At 37.9% G+C, this 27,814-nt stretch overlaps 4 protein-coding genes across 4 annotated transcripts; all 4 read left to right on the top strand.

Annotated features, from left to right (window-relative positions):
* The first annotated feature begins 2,051 nt into the window (after positions 1–2,051).
* Positions 2,052–4,114, top strand: LOC137719703 (heat shock cognate 70 kDa protein-like). The gene is made up of 2 exons (XM_068458745.1): positions 2,052–2,429; positions 2,748–4,114. Exons 1-2 carry the CDS (start codon positions 2,096–2,098, stop codon positions 4,112–4,114), a joined length of 1,701 nt encoding a protein of 566 aa, XP_068314846.1. The 5' UTR covers positions 2,052–2,095.
* A 4,535-nt stretch (positions 4,115–8,649) lies between these two features.
* Positions 8,650–9,242, top strand: LOC137719702 (heat shock cognate 70 kDa protein 2-like). Its single transcript, XM_068458744.1, has 2 exons — positions 8,650–8,879; positions 9,098–9,242. Exons 1-2 carry the CDS (start codon positions 8,650–8,652, stop codon positions 9,240–9,242), a joined length of 375 nt encoding a protein of 124 aa, XP_068314845.1.
* A 2,125-nt stretch (positions 9,243–11,367) lies between these two features.
* LOC137719701 (heat shock cognate 70 kDa protein-like) lies at positions 11,368–13,291 on the top strand. Its single transcript, XM_068458743.1, has 2 exons — positions 11,368–11,606; positions 11,925–13,291. The coding sequence occupies exons 1-2, from the start codon at positions 11,387–11,389 to the stop codon at positions 13,289–13,291; spliced, it is 1,587 nt and encodes a 528-aa protein (XP_068314844.1). The 5' UTR covers positions 11,368–11,386.
* A 6,753-nt stretch (positions 13,292–20,044) lies between these two features.
* On the top strand, positions 20,045–22,237 carry LOC137721106 (heat shock cognate 70 kDa protein-like). The gene is made up of 2 exons (XM_068460219.1): positions 20,045–20,341; positions 20,675–22,237. Exons 1-2 carry the CDS (start codon positions 20,122–20,124, stop codon positions 22,039–22,041), a joined length of 1,587 nt encoding a protein of 528 aa, XP_068316320.1. The 5' UTR covers positions 20,045–20,121; the 3' UTR covers positions 22,042–22,237.
* The last annotated feature ends 5,577 nt before the right edge of the window (positions 22,238–27,814 follow it).

Below are 27,814 nucleotides of genomic sequence, written 5' to 3'. Positions count from 1 at the left end.
ATTGGGTTAAAGTTGAGAGATCATTGCTCCAATTGGGTTAAGGTTAAGAGACTATTCTCCAGTTAGATTAAAGTTGAGGGGGTAATGGATTTTTGGTTGACGGATCATAGTTGCATGTTTTGATGAGTTGAGAGACCAATGGTAATGAATTTTTAATTGAGGGACCATTACTCCAATTCAGTTAAAATTAAGAGACAATTTCTACAATTTACTCTAAAATAATTCTAATGATGATAATCATAAAGAAATCACAACGCTAATTGTCTACAAGATTAATGTAAACAACTAAAGAGAAAGTAAGAATGACTACAAACTTGGAGATTGAGGCTTGTACAAATACAATTTCCTAAAGACAAAATTTCGCTCGTGCTTGTAGTTCGGTAGACGTCCAGCTCCTAGGATTCAATAATCTATAGTACGAAGTTGAAGCACTGTAATTTTCGGACTCTCAAGGCACGACTGGAATTTGACAAAGAAAGAATGAGAAAAACAGAATCGGGAAGCTCCTTCTCTTGATGCATATCTCACTGCTATACTGACTTGGGTTTATATAAAACCTAAGACACTGATTGACGAAGAGATCAAAACATACATCTATTAGACGACACCATTTTCCAAGGAAATGCACTGATCTGTGTAGAGTAATCTTTTCAATTTGAAAAGGTCCATACACAATGTACTGCCACCTTGTATAAGATGGCACCAATTGGAAATTGCAACTTCATGCTATAGTGTTTAACATATGAACTAGTAAATATATATGTGATTGGGCATAAAACCACAGTTGTTCTATCACTTCTCAGCTGGTAGGTGATAATGTTCCTCTGCACGCTCCGATAAAGCTTATTTTTCTGTCTACCAATTTAACAAAGCTGCTTTAAAAAGTCATCGAATCAGAAGAATTCTCGGAAGAGTACGTAGCTACTGAGATCTGTGCTAGGTTTCTATGTGCAACACTGCAAGTCCACTTCGACTTTCTGTATGTGTAACTAATTTGCCGTTTTGTTTTCTGTTCATAGTTCAGTAAACAAGTAAGTGTTAAACTCAGTATACTAGCTATCATTTGTCGCAGTTTTGTAGAACTAAATAAAGTTGTAAAGTTTTCTCATATAAAAAAGAAGGTAAAGTTATAAGGTAGTAAAGAAGGTAAAGTTGGAAATATAGTAAAGATAAAGTGACGTAACACGAAGTTGAATAATTACAAGTGTAATTCTTTGAAGAATCAAAACCCTGGAATCCACCAGATTTGAGAGATATCCTAAAGGTTGTGTTTGATTAATTGATTGAAAGATGCTTACAATGGAAGTAGCCAATGGCTTAAATAATCTAATTACAGCTCCTAGGACAACTCAAGGTCTTAGATAATTAAAAAAAAGTCAAATGACCTTAATTAGACGACAAACGAAAAGTCCAATTTTTATTACAAAACTTAAAACTCAAATTTGAACTATGACGTTCTTTTCTTTCCAAAAAGGTATCATGCGCCCAAATTGGAGCTCAGATGACAAAACTGCAAATTCCCGCTATGTCTCTTTGTCTTCCGTCGATCCATTTTTTCTTCAATCCACTCGACCATTTGTTCTACATCATAAAGTTATAAGGTAGTAAAGAAGGTAAAGGTAGTAAGATTAATGCTACACTTATATATTTGTACCATCTTTCTAATAGAGGAAGGGGTCACCTATCTATTAGAGAGATGATAAATGTGGTATGAATAAGAGTCATTATATATGCGGAGACACTTGAAAAATAAAATGTCTCTCCACATATATGATGATATGTGGTGTACACCCTGTATTTCGGGCACACTGAAATATTTCCCATTAATTTGGCATAAACAGCCAACAGAAAATAAAATTTGGGGACATATTGGATTCCAAGGTTTTTTGCACAACAAGTTAGACAAGCAAAACATAAATGATTGTTCGTTCCCAAGCAGAACATAAATGAAGAAGATTACTTAATGAAGAAGATTACAACTTAGTATTCATTGCTTCTTTATATTTGGAACTTAATGAACAAAAAGTGTCCAAAAGAAAAAGGATAATGAACAAAAAGTGTCCAAAAGAAAAAGGATAACCTCTCAGACCGCTCTATGTTCCCCATAGTATCTTCTACTTTCAAGCATATATATTATCTTGATCTTCTTTCTCTGCTTCCATTCATTTCTCTTCTTAGTACTATTCTTCTTCCAGTTTCTCAACTTAGAATGGCGGGAAAAGACGAAGCTGCAGGTCATGCAATTGGGATCGACCTGGGGACAACCTACTCGTGTGTGGCGGTGTGGCGGTATGATCATGTAGAAATCATAGTGAACGATCAGGGCAACAGGACCACTCCATCTTATGTTGCTTTCACCAATACTGAGCGATTGATAGGTGATGGTGCATTCAACCAGGTCATAAAAAACCCAACCAACACCATCTTCGGTATGTTCATCTCTTCCTGTATGTATCCATCTACATATATACCATTTTCCCATTAATTTATTTTTCAAATTAGTTTTTCTTTTTCTCTGAATATTTATAACAGTATTTGAAGTTATAAAATGTGGGGTGATGATGATAAGTTATAATTTAGATAATGATTTTGATGATAATTAAAAAGGTGTAGTACATTTACGGTAGAGTGAAAGAATTTGGGATGGTTACAACACCGTTTGTTTAACAATATGCTTTTATTTCAATCATATGACCTATTTCTTTGTTAGTTTTGGTTGTGTTTCTAATTCTGTCCTCAATTTGCAGACGCGAAAAGGATAATCGGTAGGAGGTTCACAGATGAATGTGTTCAAAACGATATAAAGCATTGGCCTTTTAAGGTCATTGGAGGTCCTTCTGACAAGCCAATGATTGTCGTCGCATACAAGGGTGTAGAGAAACAATTTGCTGCTGAAGAAATCTCATCTATGATTCTTGTGAAAATGCGGGAGATTGCTGAGGCTTACCTTGGTTCAACTGTGAAAAATTCAGTTATCACAGTCCCTGCTTACTTTACCGACTCACAGCGACAGGCTACGAAAGAGGCAGGTGCTAGTGCTGGCCTAAATGTGATGCGCATCATCAATGAGCCAACTGCTGCAGCCATTGCTTATGGGCTTGACTGGAAGGCCGGTTGGTATAGCAAGAGAAATGTGATGATATTTGATTTGGGGGGGGGAACCTTGGATGTTTCGCTACTTACCATAGCTGACAGTGTCTTTGAAGTGAAGGCCACCGCTGGAGATACTCATCTTGGAGGTGAAGACTTCGATAACAGAATGGTCAACCACTGTGCTGAGCAATTCAAGAGGAAGCATAACGAGGACGTTGGTGGAAACTTCAAGGCTCTTAGGAGGTTAAAAAATGCATGTGAGAAGGCAAAGAGGAGGCTTTCATTTATGTCTGAGACGGACATTGACATTGATTGTTTGCATCAGGGTGTTGATTTTTGTTTAACTATTACCCGTGCTAAATTTGAGCAACTCAACATGGATTTCTTCGACAAGTGCATAGAGCCTGTGAAGAAGTGCCTGGAAGATGCTAAAATGGACATAAGCAGCGTACATGATGTTGTTCTTGCGGGTGGCTCTTCTAGAATTCCCAAGGTGCAGCAGCTTTTGCAGGAGGTTTTCATGGGAAAGGAGCTTTGCAAGGGCATTAATCCGGATGAGGCGGTGGCCTACGGTGCCGCTGTTCAAGCTACTGTCTTGAGTGGTGACAATCTAACTGGAAAGCTTCGGGAGTTCGCACTAGTGGATGTCACCCCTCTCTCACTTGGGGTGGAGACTCATGATGAATGTATCATGTCAGTTGTGATTCCAAGAAACACTAGAATACCGGTCAAAATAACAATCAAAGATTTTACTACGCTCTATGACAACGTACGTAATGTTAAATTTTCCATTTATGAGGGTGAGAATAGAATGGCAAGAGATAATAACTATTTGGGAGGATTTGTACTCAATGACATTCCTCCAGCTCCCAGGGGTGTTCCGAAGTTCCAAGTTTGCTTTGATATTGATGAAAATGGCATCCTGCACGTCTCTGCTGAGGACATGTCCACCGGCCAAAAGAAGGAGCTCACATTCAATTGTGACAGAAGAACTTATGAAGGAATTGAGACATTGATTTAAAGTCAGTTGACTGATGTAAGAATCATTAATTTCTCGCATGCTATAGACTGAAATATATTGTAATATCTTTTATTAACCAAATTTCCTCTCTCGCTGGGTTTGCCATATTATTATGTTTGCTTAAGTCCTAATCTTGACTTCAATCCAAAGTTTTTTTTTATTGTCTTTCAAAAAGACGTTCTTTACTTGAATATTTACGGTCCACACAGACATGAATGGCACATTGGTTTCCAGGGGAAACATGATTTCTTAGCAATCGTGTTTTTACTATACATGACACGCCCCGATCCCGATATTCCCTGAATACCAGGATAGGCACATGCTGGCCGACACCCGCGGGTGATGAAAGCCATTTATTGATTGTAAATACTGAAAACAAAGGATAAATAAGGCTTATAAATATAAAAGAATAATGAATATGCAAATAAGGACCGTGTTCAGAGCACACCACTATTCTAGAACACTAAAAGAAAATAATATAAAATTGAATGAAACCAAGGAGTGGTTCCTACACCAAGAGGACTCGAAGATGCCGATGCGGAAGTGCCTGGACGTCGGGATTGTATGCCTCGATTCTAAGTCCTGAAGGGGGCGTAAAACAAACATGAGTGGACCAAGTTGATATATATATATATATAAATATATATAATAAAACAGTTATCAATGTACTAACCCCCAGGTTTTATGAAAACACAAATATAATGATAAACATAGGTTTTCCGAAACCTAGCATGTCGTGCAATATCTCAAATCATAACTTGTATATATAATAATCACTAGTGACAGTCCGATACAACTCTCCAGGCCCCATGCCGGCTCCCCGTCTCTGAGCAGATAGTCAGAGGAAAATACACTTCAAGCCCCATGCCGGCTCCCCGTCTTTGAGCAGACAGTCAGAGGAAAACGCACTTCATGCCCTATGCCAACACCAACCCGTCACCCGGGACGGACCGGATCTATCCCTACGTCCTGTAGCGGAAAACACCACTAGGTAAGTACAAAACCAGTTAACATACATATATTGAAAATCAACTTCATAGTATAAAGTCATGCATCATCTATACTATTAAGAGGTGTTCTAAACATGTTCTAAATATCATATCGTCATCCATCAGATATTCTATAAGAACATGGGTTATAGGAAAAATAGTAATAATTCAAACTAGCCTCAGTAAGCATGTTATCTCGTAAAACGTTTCATAAAACATAATCATCAAATCATGCCTTTCATGTATGCATTTCTACTATCAAAACATGTATTTTTAAAAGGGGTCCACTCACAGTACTTCACCGTCGAAAAGCCACGCCATCTAGCGAAGAAGGAAACGTCACAGATAAACGCACCTAAGCACATAAATGGTACATTTAGTCAAACTCTACTCAAACGATTGAATTTTGGGAAACGGACATCGGAAACGGGTTCAGAACGTCGAAATTAGCCTAGGAGGGGTCCCGCACGAAAACCCAAAAAGTCAACGGTCAAAGTCAAAGTCAACGCTGACCGTTGACCAGGTCCAGGTTCGGGTCCGGGTCAAACGGGTCTGGGCTTGGATCCGGGTTGGGTTAAAGGGTTTGGACTTGGGTTGGATCCGGGTTTAGGTCTAATGGGTTTAGGGTTAACGGGCCGAAGGCCCTAAAGGAAACGGCCCAAAAGCCTTTAAATTAACAAAACCAAAATAAAAAAATAAAAAAAATAAAAAAAAAAGGGAAAGGGAAAGGAACCGGGAACAAAACAGGGGGTGGGCCCCTTGGACTCACCAATTAAGGCTCAAAAACAATTTAAAAAAAAAAGAAGTATCCCCCAAACTTAGTGAAAGTATAAAAATATCCATTTTCTTACGTAAATCCCGGGACGGGTTGCTACAATACATGGCAGTTGATATAGTAAAGACGCGATTACAAAACATAATTAACAGAATATTTACTTCATACGTGTACTCATGTGCAAGTAGGGATAAAAACATTTAAAAATACTTATAAGAGCACAAGGTTATCGTAGTATACCAGCTCAAGCAATGTCGTTTTTCTCAGGGATTGAATGAATAATTTATATTTAAACTAATCCTTAGCTAATTATTTGAAACAAAATTTCAAAAAAGTTCATTTTGGAATCTAAAATAACAAAAACGAATTTTAAATAATTCAACAAAGTAGGGTAAGCAAAAGAAAACTGTTTTGGAAAACAATTTAAACACTAAGGTTTTGCCGTTACCACTAACAATCCTATACAACTTTACCAATTACTTATGAATTTCCACATACATGGTTTGAAGGTTAGGTTTTCCTGATGCATATTTTCCTTGTGATGTTCAAGTGAAAACGTATATCTAACATGCAACATGTCTTTGATATTCAAATCAAATATAAACATGCAAGACTCATTAAGCTTTGTAAAAACCCTTTGAAAAACCATACAACCCTTAAGAGCGTGATGTCTGCCTTAAGTGAACTTACAATTACTAATCACAAGAAGCCCTCCTCAATTTCGGGAACTTTAACGAAAAACTTCCGGTACTGTTCACTTTAACAAAAAATCACATTTTCACACTAAAAAATCAATCATGGTACTATTCACTTTACCCTTTATTTTGTCTTTATTGTTAAAACTCAAAGTTTTCAAGCTTTTTTTTATTAGTTTTCCTCTCAATTTTAGGGTGATGTTTCAATAGAAATTGCATCAAATTACTTGTCTAAATACCCTAATAGTCGTGAATCACTAAGACAATTAGATAATTTAATCGCGATAATTAATAATTCAAAACAAACATGCATCCATTTAAACTAAAATATAATATAATTATAAAAGTGAAAATGATTAACAAAACCAAAGAAAAAGAAAGATACTAGCTGGGCTTGAAAGTGAAGCTGTTGCGCGGCTGGACCAGGAGCAAATGTGGCCTAAATTTGAGCCTGAGATGACTGTGGGCCATGTTGTGGCTTATTCTAGCAAAAGATGAAACAACCCATTTGATTACCAAGGCCAAATCCAAAACGTCCCAGCCAGCTTGTTTAAGCTTAATTGGATGCTCATTTATCTATTTAGAATTCAATAATGTTATTCTTACTATCTTATTATACCACATTTAGTATACCACATGATGTGGAAGTTTAAGTGTCAATCCAGGTGGAATTTTTGTTTATTTTATTTTTGCTAAAACCCTACCCGTTCAACTTCCCTGTTAGATACGTTTCACAAGTGTATTTTTCTTTCTAATTATAGAAAATTTGGAGTGTCAAATGAGATTTTTGGAGTGCTAATAATAGTTTCCTAAAATTATGGTATATTTAGATGGTAAGAATAGCATTACTCATTTAGAATTACCCTAGCGCCGTGCTCCCATTTCTCATTTCTCTATCTAGCTGCTTCAAAGAACTTCTCTCTCTAGATTCTTCTTAAGAAAACTAACGAAAAGTCCTCAAAACTTTAGGTTTAATCAAAATGACAAAATAAAAGTGTAAATAAATAGTACCAAAAGTGAATTTTTAGACTAAAAATGTTGTTAATGTTAAAAATAAATAATACCTCCCATTCTTCTTTTCTCATCCTCGAGCCCAGAGCCATTTCTCTCTCAAAAACCAAACCCATACCTTAGAGCCGCACTATACCCCCAAACTTAGGATTGTGTTCAATTGGGAATTTGAGAGATTTTTATGGAGTTTAACATATTTGTAGAGATTTCATGTAAAATTTTGATTCAATTCCTTCGAAATCTCATGGAAATATGTGAGATCTGTAGATACTTAAAATACACTACAAAATCTCTTTAATTCCCTCTAATTCCTCAAAGAGAGCGAGAGAGAGAGAGATGCATGGTTTTCGGTAATGACACTTGTGCACAATTAGAAAAGGTGTAATACACTTGAGCCACTGTGCTAGAGTGACTGAAAGGTGTACAGTGACAGAATTCGGAATAGTTACAAGTTACAACACCATTTCCTTGTTACATTTCCTTATCGGTCTTTTTTTCAAATCTTGCATCAATATTCTTCAGATGCGAAAAAGTTAATTAGTACGAGTTTCAGGGATGAATGTGTTCAAAATGATATGAAGCATTGGCAATTCAAGGTCTCCTTCTGATAAGCCAATAGCCGTTGTCAACCACAACGGTGTAGAGAAACAATTTCTTGCTGAAGAAAATTTATCTACGGTTCTTGTAAAAATGCAGGATATTGCTGAGGCCTACCTTGGTTCAACTGTGAAAAACTCAGTTATAACAGCGACAGGCTACAAAAAAGGCAGGTGCCTCTGCTGGCCTAAATGTAATGCGTAATCATCAGTGAGCCGACTGCTGCAGCGATTGCTTATGGACTTGGCAAGAAGTCTGGCTGGTATATATAGGAAAAGAAATGTGATGATATTTGAATTGGGTTGTGGTACTTTGGCCGTTTCACTACTAACCATAGCGTATAGCGTTCGTGAAGTAAAGGTCACTGCTGGAGATATACTCATCTCCGATGTGAAGGCTTTGATAAGAAAATAGTGAATAATTGTGCTGAACAAACAAAAGGAAACATAAAGTCGACATTCATGGAAAATGCATGTGAGAAGGCAAAGAGGAGGCTTTGATATATGCTTGAGACTGACATTGACATTGTTGGAGGGGAAGGAGCTGTGCAAGGGCATTTATCCAGATGAAGCTGTGGCGTATGGTTCAGCTGTTCAAGCTGCCATGTTGAGTGAGAAAAATGAAAATGGGAAGCTTCAAGACTTGGCACTCTTGGATGTCATCCCTCTATTACTTGGGGTGGAAACAACTCAGACAAGGTGGGAAAGTGGTTCTGACGATAAACATTTCATGCTAGTTGTGATCCCAAGAAACACCAGAGTTCCGATAAAAGAGAACGTTACTTTGTTTACGTCGGTTGACAACCAAGCTGTGGCCAGATTTTCAATTTATGAGGGCGAGAGTTCATCAACCTTACTTAAATAATTACTTTTTTGGGTGGATTTCACATCCATGACATTCCTCCTGCTCCTGCCAGGGCTGCTAAATTCAAACTTTGCTTTGATATTGATGAAAATGGTATCCTGAGTGTCTCTGCGGAGGACATGTCCACCGACCAAAAGAAGGTGATTACTTTCAACTGTGACAGAAGAACTTGTGAGGGAATTGAGACATTGATATAAAAGTCGGTTGACTGCTGTAAGAAACGTTCATTTCTAATTTCCCCAGCATGCTTCAGATTGAATAGACATTGGATTACAGGGGAAGCGTATTTTCTATGGTCGAGCTTAGCACTTATGCTCTGGTGATCTCATCCAACCTCTCTGTTATTCCGTTATGATAGAGCCGTTGGAACAATAACAGAAAGTATGAGAATAATAAAATAATTTTAATGATAATAATCATGATGAAATCACAACGTTAATTGTGTACAAGATTATTGTAAACAACTAGAGAGAAAGTAAGAATGACTACAAACTTGGAGATTGAGGCTTGCACAAATGCAATGTCTTAAAGACAAAATTTCACTCGTGCTTGTAGTTCAGTAGGCTTCCAGCTCCTAGAATTCAAGAATCTATAATACGAGTCGAAGCATTGCAATTTTCGGACTCTCAAGACACGACTGGAATTTGACAAAGAAAGAATGAGAAAAACAGAATTGGGAAACTCCTTCTCTTGATGCATATCTCACTGCTATACTGACTTGGGTTAAGAATTTTTCATTCTAACAAGAGCTTCTCATCCATCCTCCTGATTTCAACTTGGGAATTGCAACTTCATGCTATGTTGTTTGTGTAACATATGAACTAGTAAATATACATGTGACTGGGCATAAAACCACAGTTGTTCTATCATTTCTCAACTGGTAGGTTATAATGTTCCTCTGCACGCTCCGGTAAAGCTTATTTTTCTGTCTACCAATTTTCCAAAGCTGCTTTAAACAGTCATCGAATAAGAAGAATTCTCGGAGGAGTACGTAGCTACTGAGATCTGTGCTAGGTTTCTATGTGCAACACTGCAAGTCCACTTCCACTTTCTGCATGTGTAACTAATTTGCCGTTTTGTTTTCTGTTCATAGTTCAGTACACAAATAAATGTTAAACTCTGTATACTAGCTATCATTTGTCACAGTTTTGTAGAACTAAATAAAGTTTTCTCATATAAAAAAGAAGGTAAAGTTAGAAGGTAGTAAAGAAGGTAAAGTTGGAAATGTAGTAAAGATAAAGTAACGTAACACGAAGTTGAAGAATTACGAGTGTACTTGTAATTCTTTGAAGAATCAATAGTCTGGAATCCATCAGATTTGAGGGAAATCCTGAAGGTTGTGTTTGATTAGTTGATTTAAAGATGATTACAATGGAAGCAACTAATGGCTCAAATAATCTAATTACCACTCCTAGGACAACTCAAGGTATTAGGTAATTAAACGAAAGTCAAACGACCTTAATTAGGCGACAAACGAAAAGTCCAATTTTTATGACAGAACTTAAAACATAATTTTGAACTGCGACGTTCTTTTCTTTCCAAAAAGGTATCATGCACCCAAATTGGAGCTCATATGCCAAAATTGCAAATTCCCGCTACGTCTCTGTCTTCCATCGGTCCATTTTCTCTTCAATCCACTCGACCATTTGTTCTACATCATAAAGCTATAAGGTAGTAAAGAAAGAAAGAAGGTAAAGGTAGTAAGAGTAATGCTACACTTACATATTTGTACCATCTTCCTAATAGAGGAAAGGGTCACCTATCTATTAGAGAAATAATACAAATGTGGTATGAAAAATATGATAAGAGTAACATCATTTACATAGTAAAGGTAGTAAAGTTGGAAAGGCATTGCACGCCAAAAGGTTTCAAAATTTGTGATTTGGTTGATATACTTTAACTTTTTAATGTGCTTGTAATATGGGGTGGTACACCATATGTCATTATTTATGTGGTGTATCACCCTATATCTTGGGCACACTAAAAGTTAATTTGGCATAAACAGCCAACAGAAAATAAAATTTGGGGACATATTGGATTCCAAGGTTTTTTGCACAAGAAGTTAGACAAGCAAAACATAAATGATTGTTCGTTCCCAAGCAGAACATAAATGAAGAAGATTACTTAATGAAGAAGATTACAACTTACTATTCATTGCTTCTTTATATTTGGAACTTAATGAACAAAAAGTGTCCAAAAGAAAAAGAATAACCTCTCAGACCGCTCTATGTTCCCCATAATATCTTCTACTTTCAAGCATATATATTATCTTGATCTTCTTTCTCTGCTTCCATTCATTTCTCTTCCTAGTACTATTCTTCTTCCAGTTTCTCAACTTAGAATGGCGGTAAAAGACGAAGCTGCAGGTCATGCAATCGGGATCGACCTGGGGACAACCTACTCGTGTGTGGCGGTGTGGCGGTATGATCATGTAGAAATCATAGTGAACGATCAGGGCAACAGGACCACTCCATCTTATGTTGCTTTCACCAATACTGAGCGATTGATAGGTGATGGTGCATTCAACCAGGTCATAAAAAACCCAACCAACACCATCTTCGGTATGTTCATCTCTTCCTGTATGTATCCATCTACATATATACCATTTTCCCATTAATTTATTTTTCAAATTAGTTTTTCTTTTTCTCTGAATATTTATAACAGTATTTGAAGTTATAAAATGTGGGGTATTGATGATAAGTTATAATTTAGATAATGATTTTGGTGATAATTAAAAAGGTGTAGTACATTTACGGTAGAGTGAAAGAATTTGGGATGGTTACAATACCGTATGTTTAACAATATGCTTTTATTTCAATCATATGACCTATTTCTTTGTTAGTTTTGGTTGTGTTTCTAATTCTGTCCTCAATTTGCAGACGCGAAAAGGATAATCGGTAGGAGGTTCACAGATGAATGTGTTCAAAACGATATAAAGCATTGGCCTTTTAAGGTCATTGGAGGTCCTTCTGACAAGCCAATGATTGTCGTCGCATACAAGGGTGTAGAGAAACAATTTGCTGCTGAAGAAATCTCATCTATGATTCTTGTGAAAATGCGGGAGATTGCTGAGGCTTACCTTGGTTCAACTGTGAAAAATTCAGTTATCACAGTCCCTGCTTACTTTACCGACTCACAGCGACAGGCTACGAAAGAGGCAGGTGCTAGTGCTGGCCTAAATGTGATGCGCATCATCAATGAGCCGACTGCTGCAGCCATTGCTTATGGGCTTGACTGGAAGGCCGGTTGGTATAGCAAGAGAAATGTGATGATATTTGATTTAGGCGGGGGAACCTTGGATGTTTCGCTACTTACCATAGCTGACAGTGTCTTTGAAGTGAAGGCCACCGCTGGAGACACTCATCTTGGAGGTGAAGATTTCGATAACAGAATGGTCAACCACTGTGCTGAGCAATTCAAGAGGAAGTATAACGTGGACGTTGGTGGAAACTTCAAGGCTCTTAGGAGGTTAAAAAATGCATGTGAGAAGGCTAAGAGGAGGCTTTCATTTATGTCGGAGACTGACATTGACATTGACTGTTTGCATCAGGGTGTTGATTTTTGTTTAACTATTACCCGTGCTAAATTTGAGCAACTCAACATGGATTTCTTCAGCAAGTGCATGGAGCCTGTGAAGAAGTGTCTGGAAGATGCTAACATGGACATAAGCAGCGTCCATGATGTTGTTCTTGCTGGTGGCTCTTCTAGAATTCCCAAGGTGCAGCAGCTTTTGCAGGAGGTTTTCAAGGGAAAGGAGCTTTGCAAGGGCATCAATCCGGATGAGGCGGTGGCCTATGGTGCCGCTGTTCAAGCTACTGTCTTGAGTGGAGGCAATCTAACTGGAAAGCTTGGGGACTTCGCACTAGTGGATGTCACCCCTCTCTCACTTGGGGTGGAGACTAGTGATGAATGTACCATGTCAGTTGTGATTCCAAGAAACATTAGAATACCCGTCAAAATAATCAAAAAAGGTCTCACTACGCACATTGACAACCAAAGTGATGTTCCTTTTGCTATATATGAGGGTGAGAGTAGAATGGCAAGAGATAATAACTACTTGGGAGTATTTGAACTCAATGACATTCCTCCAGCTCCCAGGCATGTTCCTAAATTTGATGTTTGTTTCGATATTGATGAAAATGGCATCCTGCATGTCTCTGCCGAGGACATGTCCACGGGCCAAAAGAAGGGGCTCAGATTCAACTGTGACAGAAGAACTTGTGAAGGAATTGAGACATTGATTTAAAAGTCAGTTGACTGATGTAAGAAACATTAATTTCTGGCATGCTATAGACCGAAATATCTTGTATTAACCATATTTCCTATCTCACTGGGTTTGCTTAAGTCCTAATCTTGACTTTTCATTCTGAAAGTTTTTATTACTCTGTCTTTAATTAGGACTGGTCTTCACTTGAATTATGGCTAAATCAGACATGAATAGAACATTGGATTCCAGGGGAAACATAATTTCTTTGACGATGTTCTCTATTTACTCCATACGCGCACTCACATTGAGCTCTGTTAATGCGTTATTTCTCATCATCATTCATCCTCCTGACTCTTACATATAAAACTGGATGAACCTTTAACAAACAATGAACCAATAAATCTCGACACTGATAGCATTCCGCTGGGGGATATCCAACTGCTAAAAATAAACATTTTTAAGCCTACCTGCATTCCGATCGGTTGTTCTTCTTTGAGTTTTCACGCTGAGAATGTCAAGAAGAAGAAGAATTCTCCCAATCTTCCAAAGCTGCCTTACGAGGTCATCTAAGCTGAAGAATTCTCGGACGAGTACTTTATTTAGCTACCGAGATCTGTGCTAGGTTTCTATGTGCAAGTCCATTTCCACTCTCAATACGTGCAACTAATTTGCCGTTTTGTTTCCTGTTCATAGCTCAGTACACAGATAAATGCTGAGTTTAATTTAAATATAAAGTTGTAAAGTTATCCCAGAAAAAATATAACAAAGAAGGTAAAGTTAAAAGGTAGTAAAGGTCAAGTTAAAAACTAATAAACGTGAATTAATTGTGACGGTTTAAATATGATATAAAAACTTTGTATTATTTATAAATGTTTGTTAATTATAAATTCAAAATTAGGATATAAAAAATAATAATAAAATTTTTTAAAAAACGTATAAGAAAAGATTAAAATTTCTCCTTTTTTACCTTTTGTTGACCGGTATCACCATTCTCTTTTTTACCTTTGCGAAGCCACAATTTCTATCCCAATATGCAGCTTGAACAACCTGCACACACCCGGGCCTCGCAGAACGTGGTGGGCAACGTCAACTTATCAATCGAAGGGACCTCCGATGTCTGTAACGGCGCGGCGAGACGGACAGGGGTTCAGGCGGTCGAAAGAGAATCGTACGGAATGGGTGGAGGGGGCGACGTTGAGGCGCCCGAGGAGGAGCGAAGGCGGAATCCGGCCGGTTACGCCGTTGATGGCGAAGTCTGAAGATTGAAGGTGTGAATCGATATCGAATAGGTCGCCTGCAAAAAAAAATTCTGTGTTTTTTTTCTTTCCATTTTTTTTTTCCTTGGGGGAGAGTAGTAGAGCGGAGAACTACTCGTGTGAGGGAGTGGGTTGTGGTTTTGGTGGTGAAGGGAGGGGGGACGGCCGGAGGGCTGAAGAAGGGTGATGATGAATCGAACTGGAGAACTCATTGCCGCCCCTTTTATTCTGGGTTTTTTCTCTTTCAAAATTTTATTTTCTTCTCGGGAGAGAGTAGGAGAGTAGATAACCACCCGTGTGGGGGAGTGGGTTGTGGTTTTGGTGGTGAAGGGAGGGGGGGACAGACGGAGGGCCGAAGGAGGTAGGGGATGAATTGCAGAAATTGCTCAACAAAGCAGATGAAGTTCTGCGATTTTTTTTGTTTTTATTTTTTTTAAGTTCTAAAATAAAAATATTTTTAATTACTTAAATGGATTTTTTTCAACTTTTTTTTTTTTTTGTGGGCCTTATAACTCTCATATCAACATTTAATAGAAAAATTAATGAAAAAGTTAACGAAAGTCTGACATTGCAAATTAATTGTAAATTAATGTATGACATTATAATATTTAAAAAATGAGATATATGATTGTGATGCGATCGATAATTGAGATAATTTTTTGTAATTTACCTTATTTCTAATTTTGAATGAATCTAAACCAAAATTTTGTTGGCACTCTATAAAAAAAAAATTACCGTGTATACGGAAGGAAAGTGATTTTTGACTAGTTTTATTTTCTTCATGGGCACCTCTAAATCAAATGAGAATCAAGAGACAAAAGTATAAGAATATGAGTGCAGGAAAAAAAAAAAAAAAATCAAAACAAGAGCCTAAAAATCACTACCCTTGTATAAACACAAAGAAAAAAAAAAGTTGAAAGTCATGGGTCCGCTAATATGGTACATGAGTAGCAGCTCCTAATTCTTTATGCTATTTTGGGGAACAAATTAAACTCATGATTTCTCTTAAAACAGAAACGATGGCAATGCAGACACAGGGTCCTATTCAATCTGTCTTGTTTCTAAAAATTAAAAGTGTATTTCATCTATGGCCAAGAAATCGGAACAAACTTTGGTTCCAAAAGCCAGGACCCGGCACGCAGACACAGAGACCTTGATGGTGCTGAGGAAGCAAAGATGGGAACATTAATGCTTCCTCCAAAACTGCCCGGATTATTACTATTGTATTGAGGGTCCTGATCCTTGTCATACTGGTTACGTCTTTCGTGCTCCTTGCCACCATTACTCAGGAAGTAAACAAGCTCAGGCTACAAAAAAGGCAGGTGCCTCTGCTGGCCTAAATGTAATGCGTAATCATCAGTGAGCCGACTGCTGCAGCGATTGCTTATGGACTTGGCAAGAAGTCTGGCTGGTACATATAGGAAAAGAAATGTGATGATATTTGAATTGGGTTGTGGTACTTTGGCCGTTTCACTACTAACCATAGCGTATAGCGTTTGTGAAGTAAAGGTCACTGCTGGAGATATACTCATCTCCGATGTGAAGGCCTTGATAAGAAAATAGTGAATAATTGTGCTGAACAAACAAAAGGAAACATAAAGTCGACATTCATGGCAAATGCATATGAGAAGGCAAAGAGGAGGCTTTGATATATGCTTGAGACTGACATTGACATTGTTGGAGGGGAAGGAGCTGTGCAAGGGCATTTATCCAGATGAAGCTGTGGCATATCGTTCAGCTGTTCAAGCTACCATGTTGAGTGAGAATAATGAAAATGGGAGCTTCAAGACTTTGCACTCTTGGATGTCATCCCTCTATTACTTGGGGTGGAGACAACTCAACAAGGTGGGAAAGTGGTTCTGACGACAAACATTTCATGCTAGTTGTGATCCCAAGAAACACCAGAGTTCCGATAAAAGAGAACGTTATTTTGTTTACTTTGGTTGACAACCAAGCTGTGGCCAGATTTTCAATTTATGAGGGCGAGAGTTCATCAACCTTAATAACTTTTTGGGTGGATTTCGCATCCATGACATTCCTCCTGCTCCTGCCAGAGCTGCTAAATTCAAACTTTGCTTTGATATTGATGAAAATGGTATCCTGAGTGTCTCTGCGGAGGACATGTCCACCGGCCAAAAGAAGGTGATTACATTCAACTGTGACAGAAGAAACGTTCATTTGACTGCTGTAAGAAACGTTCATTTCTAATTTCTTCGGACTGAAATATCTTGTACTAATCTGGGTTTGTTATATTTTTATGTTTTGCTCAAGTCCTGATACCCTCACCTTGACAAATCCGAATCATGGGAAGGACTAGAAAATAAAACTTTAGCTACTCTTTACCCGAATCATGGGTTGCACAGATATGATGAATAGACATTGGATTACAGGGGAAGCGTATTTTCTATGGTCGAGCTTCTCACTCATGCTCTGGTGATCTCATCCAACCTCTCTGTTATTCCGTTATGATAGAGCCGTTGGAACAATAACAGAAAGTATAAGAATAATAAAATAATGAGTAAATTGTAGCAATGATCACTCAACTTTAATCAACTTGGAGCAATGATCCCTCAACCAAAAATCTATTACTATTGGTCCCTCAACTCATCAAAATGTGTAGCTATGGTCATTTTCGTCAACTTCATCAAAATTTTGTCAAAATGAGTTATGTTGGAAGAACCATTGCTACAATTGGGATCCCTCAACTCATCAAAACGTAAAGTTATAGTTATTTTCGTTAACTTCGTCATAATTTTGTCAAAATGAATTATGTTGAAAGGATCATTGCTACAATTGGGTTAAAGTTGAGAGATCATTGCTCCAATTGGGTTAAGGTTGAGAGACTATTCTCCAATCGGATTAAAGTTGAGGGGGTAATGGATTTTTGGTTGAGGGATCATAGTTGCATGTTTTGATGAGTTGAGGGACCAATGTTAATGAATTTTTAGTTGAGGGACCATTACTCCAATTCAGTTAAAATTAAGAGACAATTTCTACAATTTACTCTAAAATAATTCTAATGATGATAATCATAAAGAAATCACAACGCTAATTGTCTACAAGATTAATGTAAACAACTAGAGAGAAAGTAAGAATGACTACAAACTTGGAGATTGAGGCTTGTACAAATACAATGTCCTAAAGACAAAATTTCGCTCGTGTTTGTAGTTCGGTAGGCGTCCGGCTCCTAGGATTCAATAATCTATAATACGAAGTTGAAGCACTGCAATTTTCAAACTCTCACGGCACGACTGGAAATTGACAAAGAAAGAATGAGAAAAACAGAATCGGGAAGCTCCTTCTCTTGATGCATATCTCACTGCTATACTGACTTGGGTTTATATAAAACCTAAGACACTGATTGACGAAGAGATCAAAGCATACATCTATTAGACGACACCATTTTCCAAGGAAATGCACTGATCTGTGTAGAGTAATCTTTTCAATTTGAAAAGGTCCATACACAATGTACTGCCACTTTGTATAAGATGGCACCAATTGGAAATTGCAACTTCATGCTATTTTGTTTAACATATGAACTAGTAAATATAAATGTGATTGGGCATAAAACCACAGTTGTTCTATCACTTCTCAGCTGGTAGGTGATAATGTTCCTCTGCACGCTCCGATAAAGCTTATTTTTCTGTCTACCAATTTAACAAAGCTGCTTTAAAAAGTCATCGAATCAGAAGAATTCTCGGAAGAGTACGTAGCTACTGAGATCTGTGCTAGGTTTCTATGTGCAACACTGCAAGTCCACTTCGACTTTCTGTATGTGTAACTAATTTGCCGTTTTGTTTTCTGTTCATAGTTCAGTAAACAAATAAGTGTTAAACTCAGTATACTAGCTATCATTTGTCGCAGTTTTGTAGAACTAAATAAAGTTGTAAAGTTTTCTCATATAAAAAAGAAGGTAAAGTAAAAAGGTAGTAAAGGTAGTAAAGAAGGTAAAGTTGGAAATATAGTAAAGATAAAGTGACGTAACACGAAGTTGAATAATTACAAGTGTAATTCTTTGAAGAATCAAAACCCTGGAATCCACCAGATTTGAGAGATATCCTAAAGGTTGTGTTTGATTAATTGATTGAAAGATGCTTACAATGGAAGTAGCTAATGGCTTAAATAATCTAATTACAGCTCCTAGGACAACTCAAGGTCTTAGATAACTAAAAAAAAGTCAAATGACCTTAATTAGACGACAAACGAAAAGTCCAATTTTTATTACAAAACTAAAAACTCAAATTTGAACTATGACGTTCTTTTCTTTCCAAAAAGGTATCATGCGCCCAAATTAGAGGTCAGATGACAAAACTGCAAATTCTCGCTATGTCTCTTTGTCTTTCGTCGGTCCATTTTTTCTTTAATCCACTTGACCATTTGTTCTACATCATAAAGTTATAAGGTAGTAAAGAAGGAAAGAAGGTAAAGGTAGTAAGAATAATGCTACACTTACATATTTGTACCATCTTTCTAATAGAGGAAGGGGTCATCTATCTATTAGAGAGATGATAAATGTGGTATGAATAAGAGTCATTATATATGCGGAGACACTTGAAAAATAAAATGTCTCTCCACATATATGATGATATGTGGTGTACACCCTGTATTTCGGGCACACTGAAATATTTCCCATTAATTTGGCATAAACAGCCCACAGAAAATAAAATTTGGGGACATATTTGTTGGGGAAAAACTTAGAGTACACAACTCTAGCACAAGCGTTGGAGAGACAATACAAGTAAACAAATATTACACACACAAAATATTACAACACAAACTATCAAAGACATTTTTGAGAAGGTATGACACTCACTCACTTTCTAGAGACAAACTCTAGAGCACTCACACTCTTACAAGACTACTTACAAGGCTTCCCACTCTCTTACTTAGCTCTTCTTAATTGATTGGTTGCTTGTTGATTTGTTGATACAAATGGTGTGGATGCCTTCTCCTTTTATAGGCATGGATGGAACCTTGGAGAAGCATGGACACACCATGCTAGAGATATCTAGATAATTCCACTAACTTCCTAAGTTAGAATTATCTACACTAATCTTGCATGTTGGTGGAAACCTCACCATTCTTCTAGACTCTTCCACCAACTTAAGAAACAACATTCTAGTCATTTCTACAAAGTACTACTTTAACTTGGATAATCTAGCTAACCAACCTTAGTGAATGTTCTAGAATTCTTTATTCTAGATTTGTGTAGGTCCTTTAATGAGATGGGGTTGATTTCTTTAACAATATTGGATTCCAAGGTTTTTTGCACAACAAGTTAGACAAGCAAAACATAAATGATTTTTCGTTCCCAAGCAGAACATAAATGAAGAAGATTACTTAACGAAGAAGATTACAACTTACTATACATTGCTTCTTTAAATTTGGAACTTAATGAACCAAAAGTGTCCAAAAGAAAAAGGATAATGAACCAAAAAGAAAAAGGATAATGAACCAAAAAGTGTCCAAAAGAAAAAGCATAACCTCTCAGGCCGCTCTATGTTCCCCATAATATCTTCTACTTTCAAGAACATATATTATCTTGATCTTCTTACTCTGCTGCCATTCAGTTCTCTTCTTAGTACTAATCTTCTTCCAGTTTCTCAGGCTAGAATGGCGGGAAAAGACAAAGCTGCAGGTCATGCAATCGGGATCGACCTGGGGACAACCTACTCGTGTGTGGCGGTGTGGCAGTATGATCATGTAGAAATCATAGTGAACGATCAGGGCAACAGGACCACTCCATCTTATGTTGCTTTCACAAATACTGAGCGATTGATAGGTGATGGTGCATTCAACCAGGTCATTAAAAACCCAACCAACACCATCTTCGGTATGTTCATCTCTTCCTGTATGTATCCATCTAAATATATACCATTTTCCCATTAATTTATTTCTCAAATTAGTTTTTCTTTTTCTCTGAATATTTATAACAGTATTTGAAGTTATAAAATGTGGGGTGTTGATGATAAGTTATAATTTAGATAATGATTTTGATGATAATTAAAAAGGTGTAGTATATTTACAGCAGAGTGAAAGAATTTGGGATAGTTACAAGTTACAACACCGTTTGTTTAACAATATGCTTTTATTTCAATCATATGACCTATTTCTTTGTTAGTTTTGGTTGTTGGGTTGTGTTTCTAATTCTGTCCTCAATTTGCAGACGCGAAAAGGATAATCGGTAGGAGGTTCACAGATGAATGTGTTCAAAACGATATAAAGCATTGGCCTTTTAAGGTCATTGGAGGTCCTTCTGACAAGCCAATGATTGTCGTCACATACAAGGGTGTAGAGAAACAATTTGCTGCTGAAGAAATCTCATCTATGATTCTTGTGAAAATGCGGGAGATTGCTGAGGCTTACCTTGGTTCAACTGTGAAAAATTCAGTTATCACAGTCCCTGCTTACTTTACCGACTCACAGCGACAGGCTACGAAAGAGGCAGGTGCTAGTGCTGGCCTAAATGTGATGCGCATCATCAATGAGCCAACTGCTGCAGCCATTGCTTATGGGCTTGACAGGAAGGCCGGTTGGTATAGCAAGAGAAATGTGATGATATTTGATTTGGGCGGGGGAACCTTGGATGTTTCGCTACTTACCATAGCTGACAGTGTCTTTGAAGTGAAGGCCACCGCTGGAGACACTCATCTTGGAGGTGAAGATTTCGATAACAGAATGGTCAACCACTGTGCTGAGCAATTCAAGAGGAAGTATAACGTGGACGTTGGTGGAAACTTCAAGGCTCTTAGGAGGTTAAAAAATGCATGTGAAAAGGCAAAGAGGAGGCTTGCATTTATGTCCGAGACTGACATTGACATTGACTGTTTGCATCAGGGTGTTGATTTTTGTTTAACTATTACCCGTGCTAAATTTGAGCAACTCAACATGGATTTCTTCAGCAAGTGCATGGAGCCTGTGAAGAAGTGTCTGGAAGATGCTAACATGGACATAAGCAGCGTCCATGATGTTGTTCTTGCTGGTGGCTCTTCTAGAATTCCCAAGGTGCAGCAGCTTTTGCAGGAGGTTTTCAAGGGAAAGGAGCTTTGCAGGGGCATCAATCCGGATGAGGCAGTGGCCTATGGTGCTGCTGTTCAAGCTACTGTCTTGAGTGGTGGCAATCTAACTGGAAAGCTTGGGGACTTCGCACTGGTGGATGTCACCCCTCTCTCACTGGGGGTGGAGGCCAATGAAGAATTTATCATGTCAGTTGTGATTCCAAGAAACACTAGAATACCGGTCAAAATAATCGAAAAAGGTTTTACTACTTACCATGACAACCAACGGAATGTTCGGTTTGCCGTTTATGAGGGTGAGAGTAGAAAGGCAAGAGATAATAACTATTTGGGAGAATTTAAACTCAATGACATTCCTCCAGCTCCCAGGGATGTTCCTAAATTTGAAGTTTGCTTTGATATTGATGAAAATGGCATCCTGCATGTCTCTGCTGAGGACACGTCCACCGGCCAAAAGAAGGGGCTCACATTCAACTGTGACAGAAGAACTTGTGAAGGAATTGAGACATTGATTTAAAAGTCAGACTGCTGTAAGAAACATTAATTTCTCGCATGCTATTGACCGTAGTATCTTGTATTAACCATATTTCCTATCTCACTGTGTTTGCTCAAGTCCTAATCTTGACTATTCAATCTAAAGTTTTTATTACCGTCTTTAATTAGGCCTGGTCTTTACTTGAATTATGGCTCACGCAGACATGAATAGAACATTGGATTCCTGGGGAAACATAATTTCTTTGAGGGTGTTCTCTATTTACTCCATACGCGCACTCACGCTGAGCTCTGTTAATGCGTTATTTCTCATGATCATTCATCCTCTTGATTCTTACATATAAAACTGGATGAACCTTTAACAAAAAATGAACCAAAAAATCTCGACACTGATTGCGTTCCGCTGGGGGATATCCAACTGCTAAAAATAAAGTAATGTATATACATTTTTAAGCCTGCCTGCATTCCGATCGGTTGTTCTTCTTTGAGTTTTCACGCTGAGAATGTCAAGAAGAAGAAAAATTCTCCCAATCTTCCAAAGCCGCCTTATAAAGTCATCTAAGCAGAAAAATTCTCGGAGGAGTACTTTATTTAGCTACTGAGATCTGTGCTAGGTTTCTATGTGCAAGTCCACTTCCACTCTCAATTCGTGCAACTAATTTGCCGTTTTGTTTTCTGTTCATAGCCGAGTACACAGACAAATAATGAACTTAATTTAAATGTAAAGTTGTAAAGTTATCTCAGAAAAAAATAAAAAAGAAGGTAAAGTTAAAAGGTAGTAAAGAAAAAGTTAAAAAACAGTAAACGTGACTTAATTGTAACTGTTTAAATAGGAAGGATCGGAAGAGAGGGATTTGAAAGAAATAAAACCCTACTCTAAGTTATAAAGTAGTTGTCGTTTATGCTTTTTTTTTATTTTTTTTATTTTTTATGGTAATCGTTATCATTTGTGCTTTTGTTTGCTACACAATTTGACATAAAAACAGGCAACAAAAATAAATTTTGGAGACTTAGATGGTGTAATCAAATTAGGATTTGTTTGGAATTTTAATGGTCCTTAAGATTAGGGTGTATTCAATTAAGATTTGAAGGATGATTTTAAAAAGAGTTTGAAATCATTGTGTAATCAAATTAAGATTTGAAAAGATTTTAAAGAATACATTTAAATCCATAGGTAGTCAATCAATTTTTTTTTAAAAATCCACCCAAGTCTAGGTGTAGTGACAAATACTAAAGATTTACTAGGATTTCAATAAATAAAGGATTTTGATGGATTTGAAAGTTATGGTACAAATACAAATTGCCATCAAGAATTCTATCCTCCCCCCTCAGATTTCTTTTCACACAGAAGAAACTTCCCAACCTCTTCGTTTCATCTCTACCTTCCTTATATCTCATCGATCTCTTCGAATTCATTTTCATAAAAAAAGAGATTACAGAAATTTGATCACTATTTGATAGTGCCGGCCTCAAATGTTCCAAATTTTGAACAAATTAATTAATTACAGGGCTTATGTCACAACCCGTCCCGGAATTTTAATTCCGAGGACGTGAAGTTATGAAAATGCCCTTAAACGGGACTAAGGGGCGTAAAATATGTTGTAACTTGATGATTTGGGGATTGGGTAGGATCCCACCTCCCTCAAATCTCTCCCTCATTCCCGTGCCTTGTCTCTCTCTCTCTCCTCCCTCACAAATCTCTCATTCTCTGAGAGTTCTCTCTCTCTCCTTCGAACTCACACAGACCACCCACAAACCACCCCAAAACTATACCAACGAAGGATCTAAGACCACCATCGTACTCCTGAAGACCACACGAACACGATGGTACCAATTTCAGGTGAGTTTCACTTCGGAAAACATGGATTTCAATTTCACTGTGCGTGTGCACTGTTCATGCACATGTAAAACTTGATGTTTTCTGGGATTTTGAAGCTTGTAGGAAGCTTGGTGAGGTCCTAAGGAAGCTCGGAGTGCTTCGTTTGAAGGATTTGGACGTCGGGATCACGAACTGTAAGTTCGGCCGAATTTTCGTATTTTTGGAAAAGTTTGATTCCGTTGTTTTTAGGCCCTAAAACTAGTCCAACGTGGTAGATTATGATTAGGGCTTCATTTTGGTATAAATTACGTGAAAAATGGACGTAGGAACACGGAGAACGACAAGTTCAAAGTTTGGCCGGAGCTTTCGGGGCTTTTTCCGGCGAATCCACGGCGAGTTAAGGGTCAAGGAAGGTATGGATGTGTTCGTCTCGTCAATACCTTCAATTTGATATATAGTACGTAGAAAATGGTTAAGAAATGAAGAAGTTATGACACTTTGAAGTTTACCCAGAAATTCCGGCAAAACACCCACCGCCGGCGAAACCAGTCCGGCGACGCGAGGAAGAAGACGCGCGCGTGGGCAGCGCGTGAACAGGGCGCGTGGGGGCGCGTGAGAGCTCCAAATTGAGTTCTGAAAATTGTCACGCGTTCGTGACGTCGTGTAGATCACCGTGGTATATTCATACACCCAAATTGAGCAACGTATGAGAAAGTTATGGACGAATGTTTGGTGTATGCGCGTTAAATAACGTCAATTTGGTTACTTTTTGTATAGGTGAAAATTATACAGAGGAAGAATGTAACCAAGCTAGGGAAGGCTCAGGGACCTATGAGACGTCGATGTGATCAGTGAGTGGGCAGTTATTTTTCAGTATATATATATACGTATGCTTGACGTATTTCCCAGAAAACGTATTTTAAAAGAAATACGAATTAAATATCCTATCATATATGCATCATATTTTAATATGTGCATTACCATAATTATGCATACTGTTGCATGGTGCTGAGGAGGCCCAGGTAAGCTACATTTAATATACATTTGATATACGTATGAAATACATTTGGAATATGATTGAAATACTATCATCACATGCATTGGTAGTGGCATACATTTATATATGTGTATTTGGTGATGTGGACGCACAGGTAAGTGCCAGGTAAGTGGTATTCATGTTTGTATTTCAGTAGTAGTTTGAGATGCTTAGAGAGCTCATAATCTGCACCCCCGGTGTTAGTGCTCCCGCCCAGAGAGGGGCAGAGTCCTTCACGTGTATGTTCACCAGCACCACACGCTCGCCTTGGATCCAAGTTAGGTGCAAGCCTTGTCGTGCAGACCACATTAGGTGGCTCCGACTCGTAGGTGACCCGCGATTATTCGCACAGTCTTCACGTGATCGTAGCACTAGAGCGTATATATTACACCCAGTCCTGTCGTGCAGACCACGTTAGGTGGCTCCGACTCGTGTGCAGATTCAGATATTGAGTTGAGATTGGAGCTCTATATGCAGCGGTACATGTCACGTTAGGTGACTCCCGGCTGCCAGATTATATGTTATTGATGTGAATTATGCTTGAGCATTTACATTTATTATGAGATTCTAATGTGGCATATTCTCAAGCATGAATGGCATATTCTAAAGCATGAATGGCATATTTTGGAGCATGTTTGGCATATTTGTACATACGTATATATGTTTATTTTCTGGGAAATTATACTTGTTTTACGGCGAGGGGTTACAAAGTTTTGAGAAGTGTTTGGATTTGGAAAAGAATTGTTTTGCTGACCCACTCAACTTTGTTTTGCGCCCCTCCAGGTTCAAGAATTGCAAAGGTGTGGTGACTACGAGGAAATTCAACGGTGTTCTGACAGAATGGACCAAATAAGGACTCACCTTCGGGTGTTTCATTTTAGAAGTTGTATATTTTTAAAGCTTCCGAACTGTGCAAATGGTTACGTCACTCTCACGTGACGGCCAGCATGCCCTCCTTCGGGACGGGGTGTGTCAAGTTGGTATCAGAGCCTAAGTTTCAATCTTGGACATCTTGAGAAGTTCTAGTGAATTCTGTCAGAACTACACCGCCTCGTAGCAAACCACGTAGTTAGAGGAATTTAGTCTCCCTGATTTAGCTGTTAGGGGAAACTATTATTTTGGTGATTCAGTATATTATCAAAAAGGGACATTTTAAGATGGGTTATGAGTTGAATTTGAATCACCTTATGGAAAAATGATGGACCTAAGGGAGCAAAGCGATGGCTTAATCATTTGGAAAAGACGTTTTGGATTATGCAAGTCAAAGGAATCTTCCTTTTGACAGAAGGGTTGAGATGATTACCTGGTTTGAGTTATGAACTTGTACCCTGATGGAAACAGGAGTATAATTCGTTGTCAACGGAGGAAACAGCCGATTGAGAATTGTTTAAGGACTTGTTTAAAGAAAAGAATTATTTCCTTTGGCATCTTATGATGGTAGAAAGAAAGAGTTTGCAAATGTGAGACAAGGAAAGCTGACGATCAATGAGTATTATAGAAAGTTCTCAGACTTGCCTCATCCCATTCGAATATTGCTGCTATTTTGATTGAAGTGTTATATTGTTTTAGGCTGGGTGGCATAAGGCAGTGGTATTTTGGGTGACCACTATCCATTGTAATTCTTACCAGGAGTATACAAGATGTTGTAGAGCCTTAAGGACTCGGAGATTATGTCCATCGATAATGATGAAGAAGAATGATAAAAGAATGAGAATCAAAAGAGGACGATAAAGTTAATGATTCGTCATATCAGGAATATAGAAAGATTCAGAGCTTCAAGAGAAGTGAAGCTAGAGCTAATTCTTCCAACTGAGGTTTTAATGCCATTGATCAGAGGTGAAGTGATAGATGTATTGGTAATCTCAGATCTCAGAGACAAGGTGATTTTGGTAAAGAAAATGTACCTTTGTGCTGTAGGTACAATAATGGACACCTTTGAGAATGTAGGCGAGAAAGCAGTGGACGCTTTACAAATGGATAGATGGGACATAGAACTGCAAATTATGTCCAAAGCCAACAGAAGCCCTAGCAGTCTTCTTTGCCATAACTAGCGCCGATCCAGCAAGTTCCTGGATCTATTAATTATGGTCAGTTATGTCGTGGTGTACATGAGCGAAGTATTTACACTAATAGAGGTTGTGGGAGACGACAACAAGCCCAGGGATGTGTTAACCACACATCACTGCAAGATACTCAGAATTATTCGGATTTGATTAGGAGTACGTTAATTATTTTTAATGACTTAGCTAGAGTCTATTTGTTAATAATGTAGAAATGTTACGTTATTATTGTTATTGCCTAGAAAGTAGTATTTAAACGCGGTTGAGACGTGTGTATGTATTTCCCAGTGAGTGGCAAAATAGTAATATTACACTCTCGAGAGTTGTTGCTTACTTATCGAGACAACGATGATTTATCAGTATTGCGGGCTGCAGACCGTAATATTAATAACTTATTCGTGGATTCGTTAAGCAAGTAAACTGGTAGGTTATCCTATGTTAGTATCGTACTTATTTAGAGTGCTCAGTAATAGTATAGTATATATTGTTGCCAGCTACTTTTGTTTCATTAGATTATGGATTTCGATGTTATTCTAGAGCATATTATGTTATATACAGTGATAAGTTGCAGACCACGCGAAGTGGTACTGAATGTGTGCAAGATATACATGATATGATGAATTGATTATGAGCTATATATGCAGCCGAGGACTGAGTTGATTAGAATGAAAGAGTATGAGCTATGTTTATAGCCGAATGTTGAATTGATTATATGTTATTTTCCATCGGTCTGGATGACTAGAGATTACTTTTGTAAGTATGCAAAGTGGAGTAAGGCAGGCCGTTATTTATGCTGTGAGAGCAAAAAGATTATTATCAAAAGGCTGCCAAGGATACTTATCTCATGTGGTGCTAAATGATGTCACTTCTAGTAGTGTGGAAG

The sequence above is a fragment of the Pyrus communis genome, chromosome 16 (genome assembly GCF_963583255.1).
Source record: "Pyrus communis chromosome 16, drPyrComm1.1, whole genome shotgun sequence".
NCBI classification, from domain to species: Eukaryota; Viridiplantae; Streptophyta; class Magnoliopsida; order Rosales; family Rosaceae; genus Pyrus; species Pyrus communis.
Note: the sequence above shows the minus strand (reverse complement) of the source record. Positions and strands in the feature narration are given on the sequence as shown.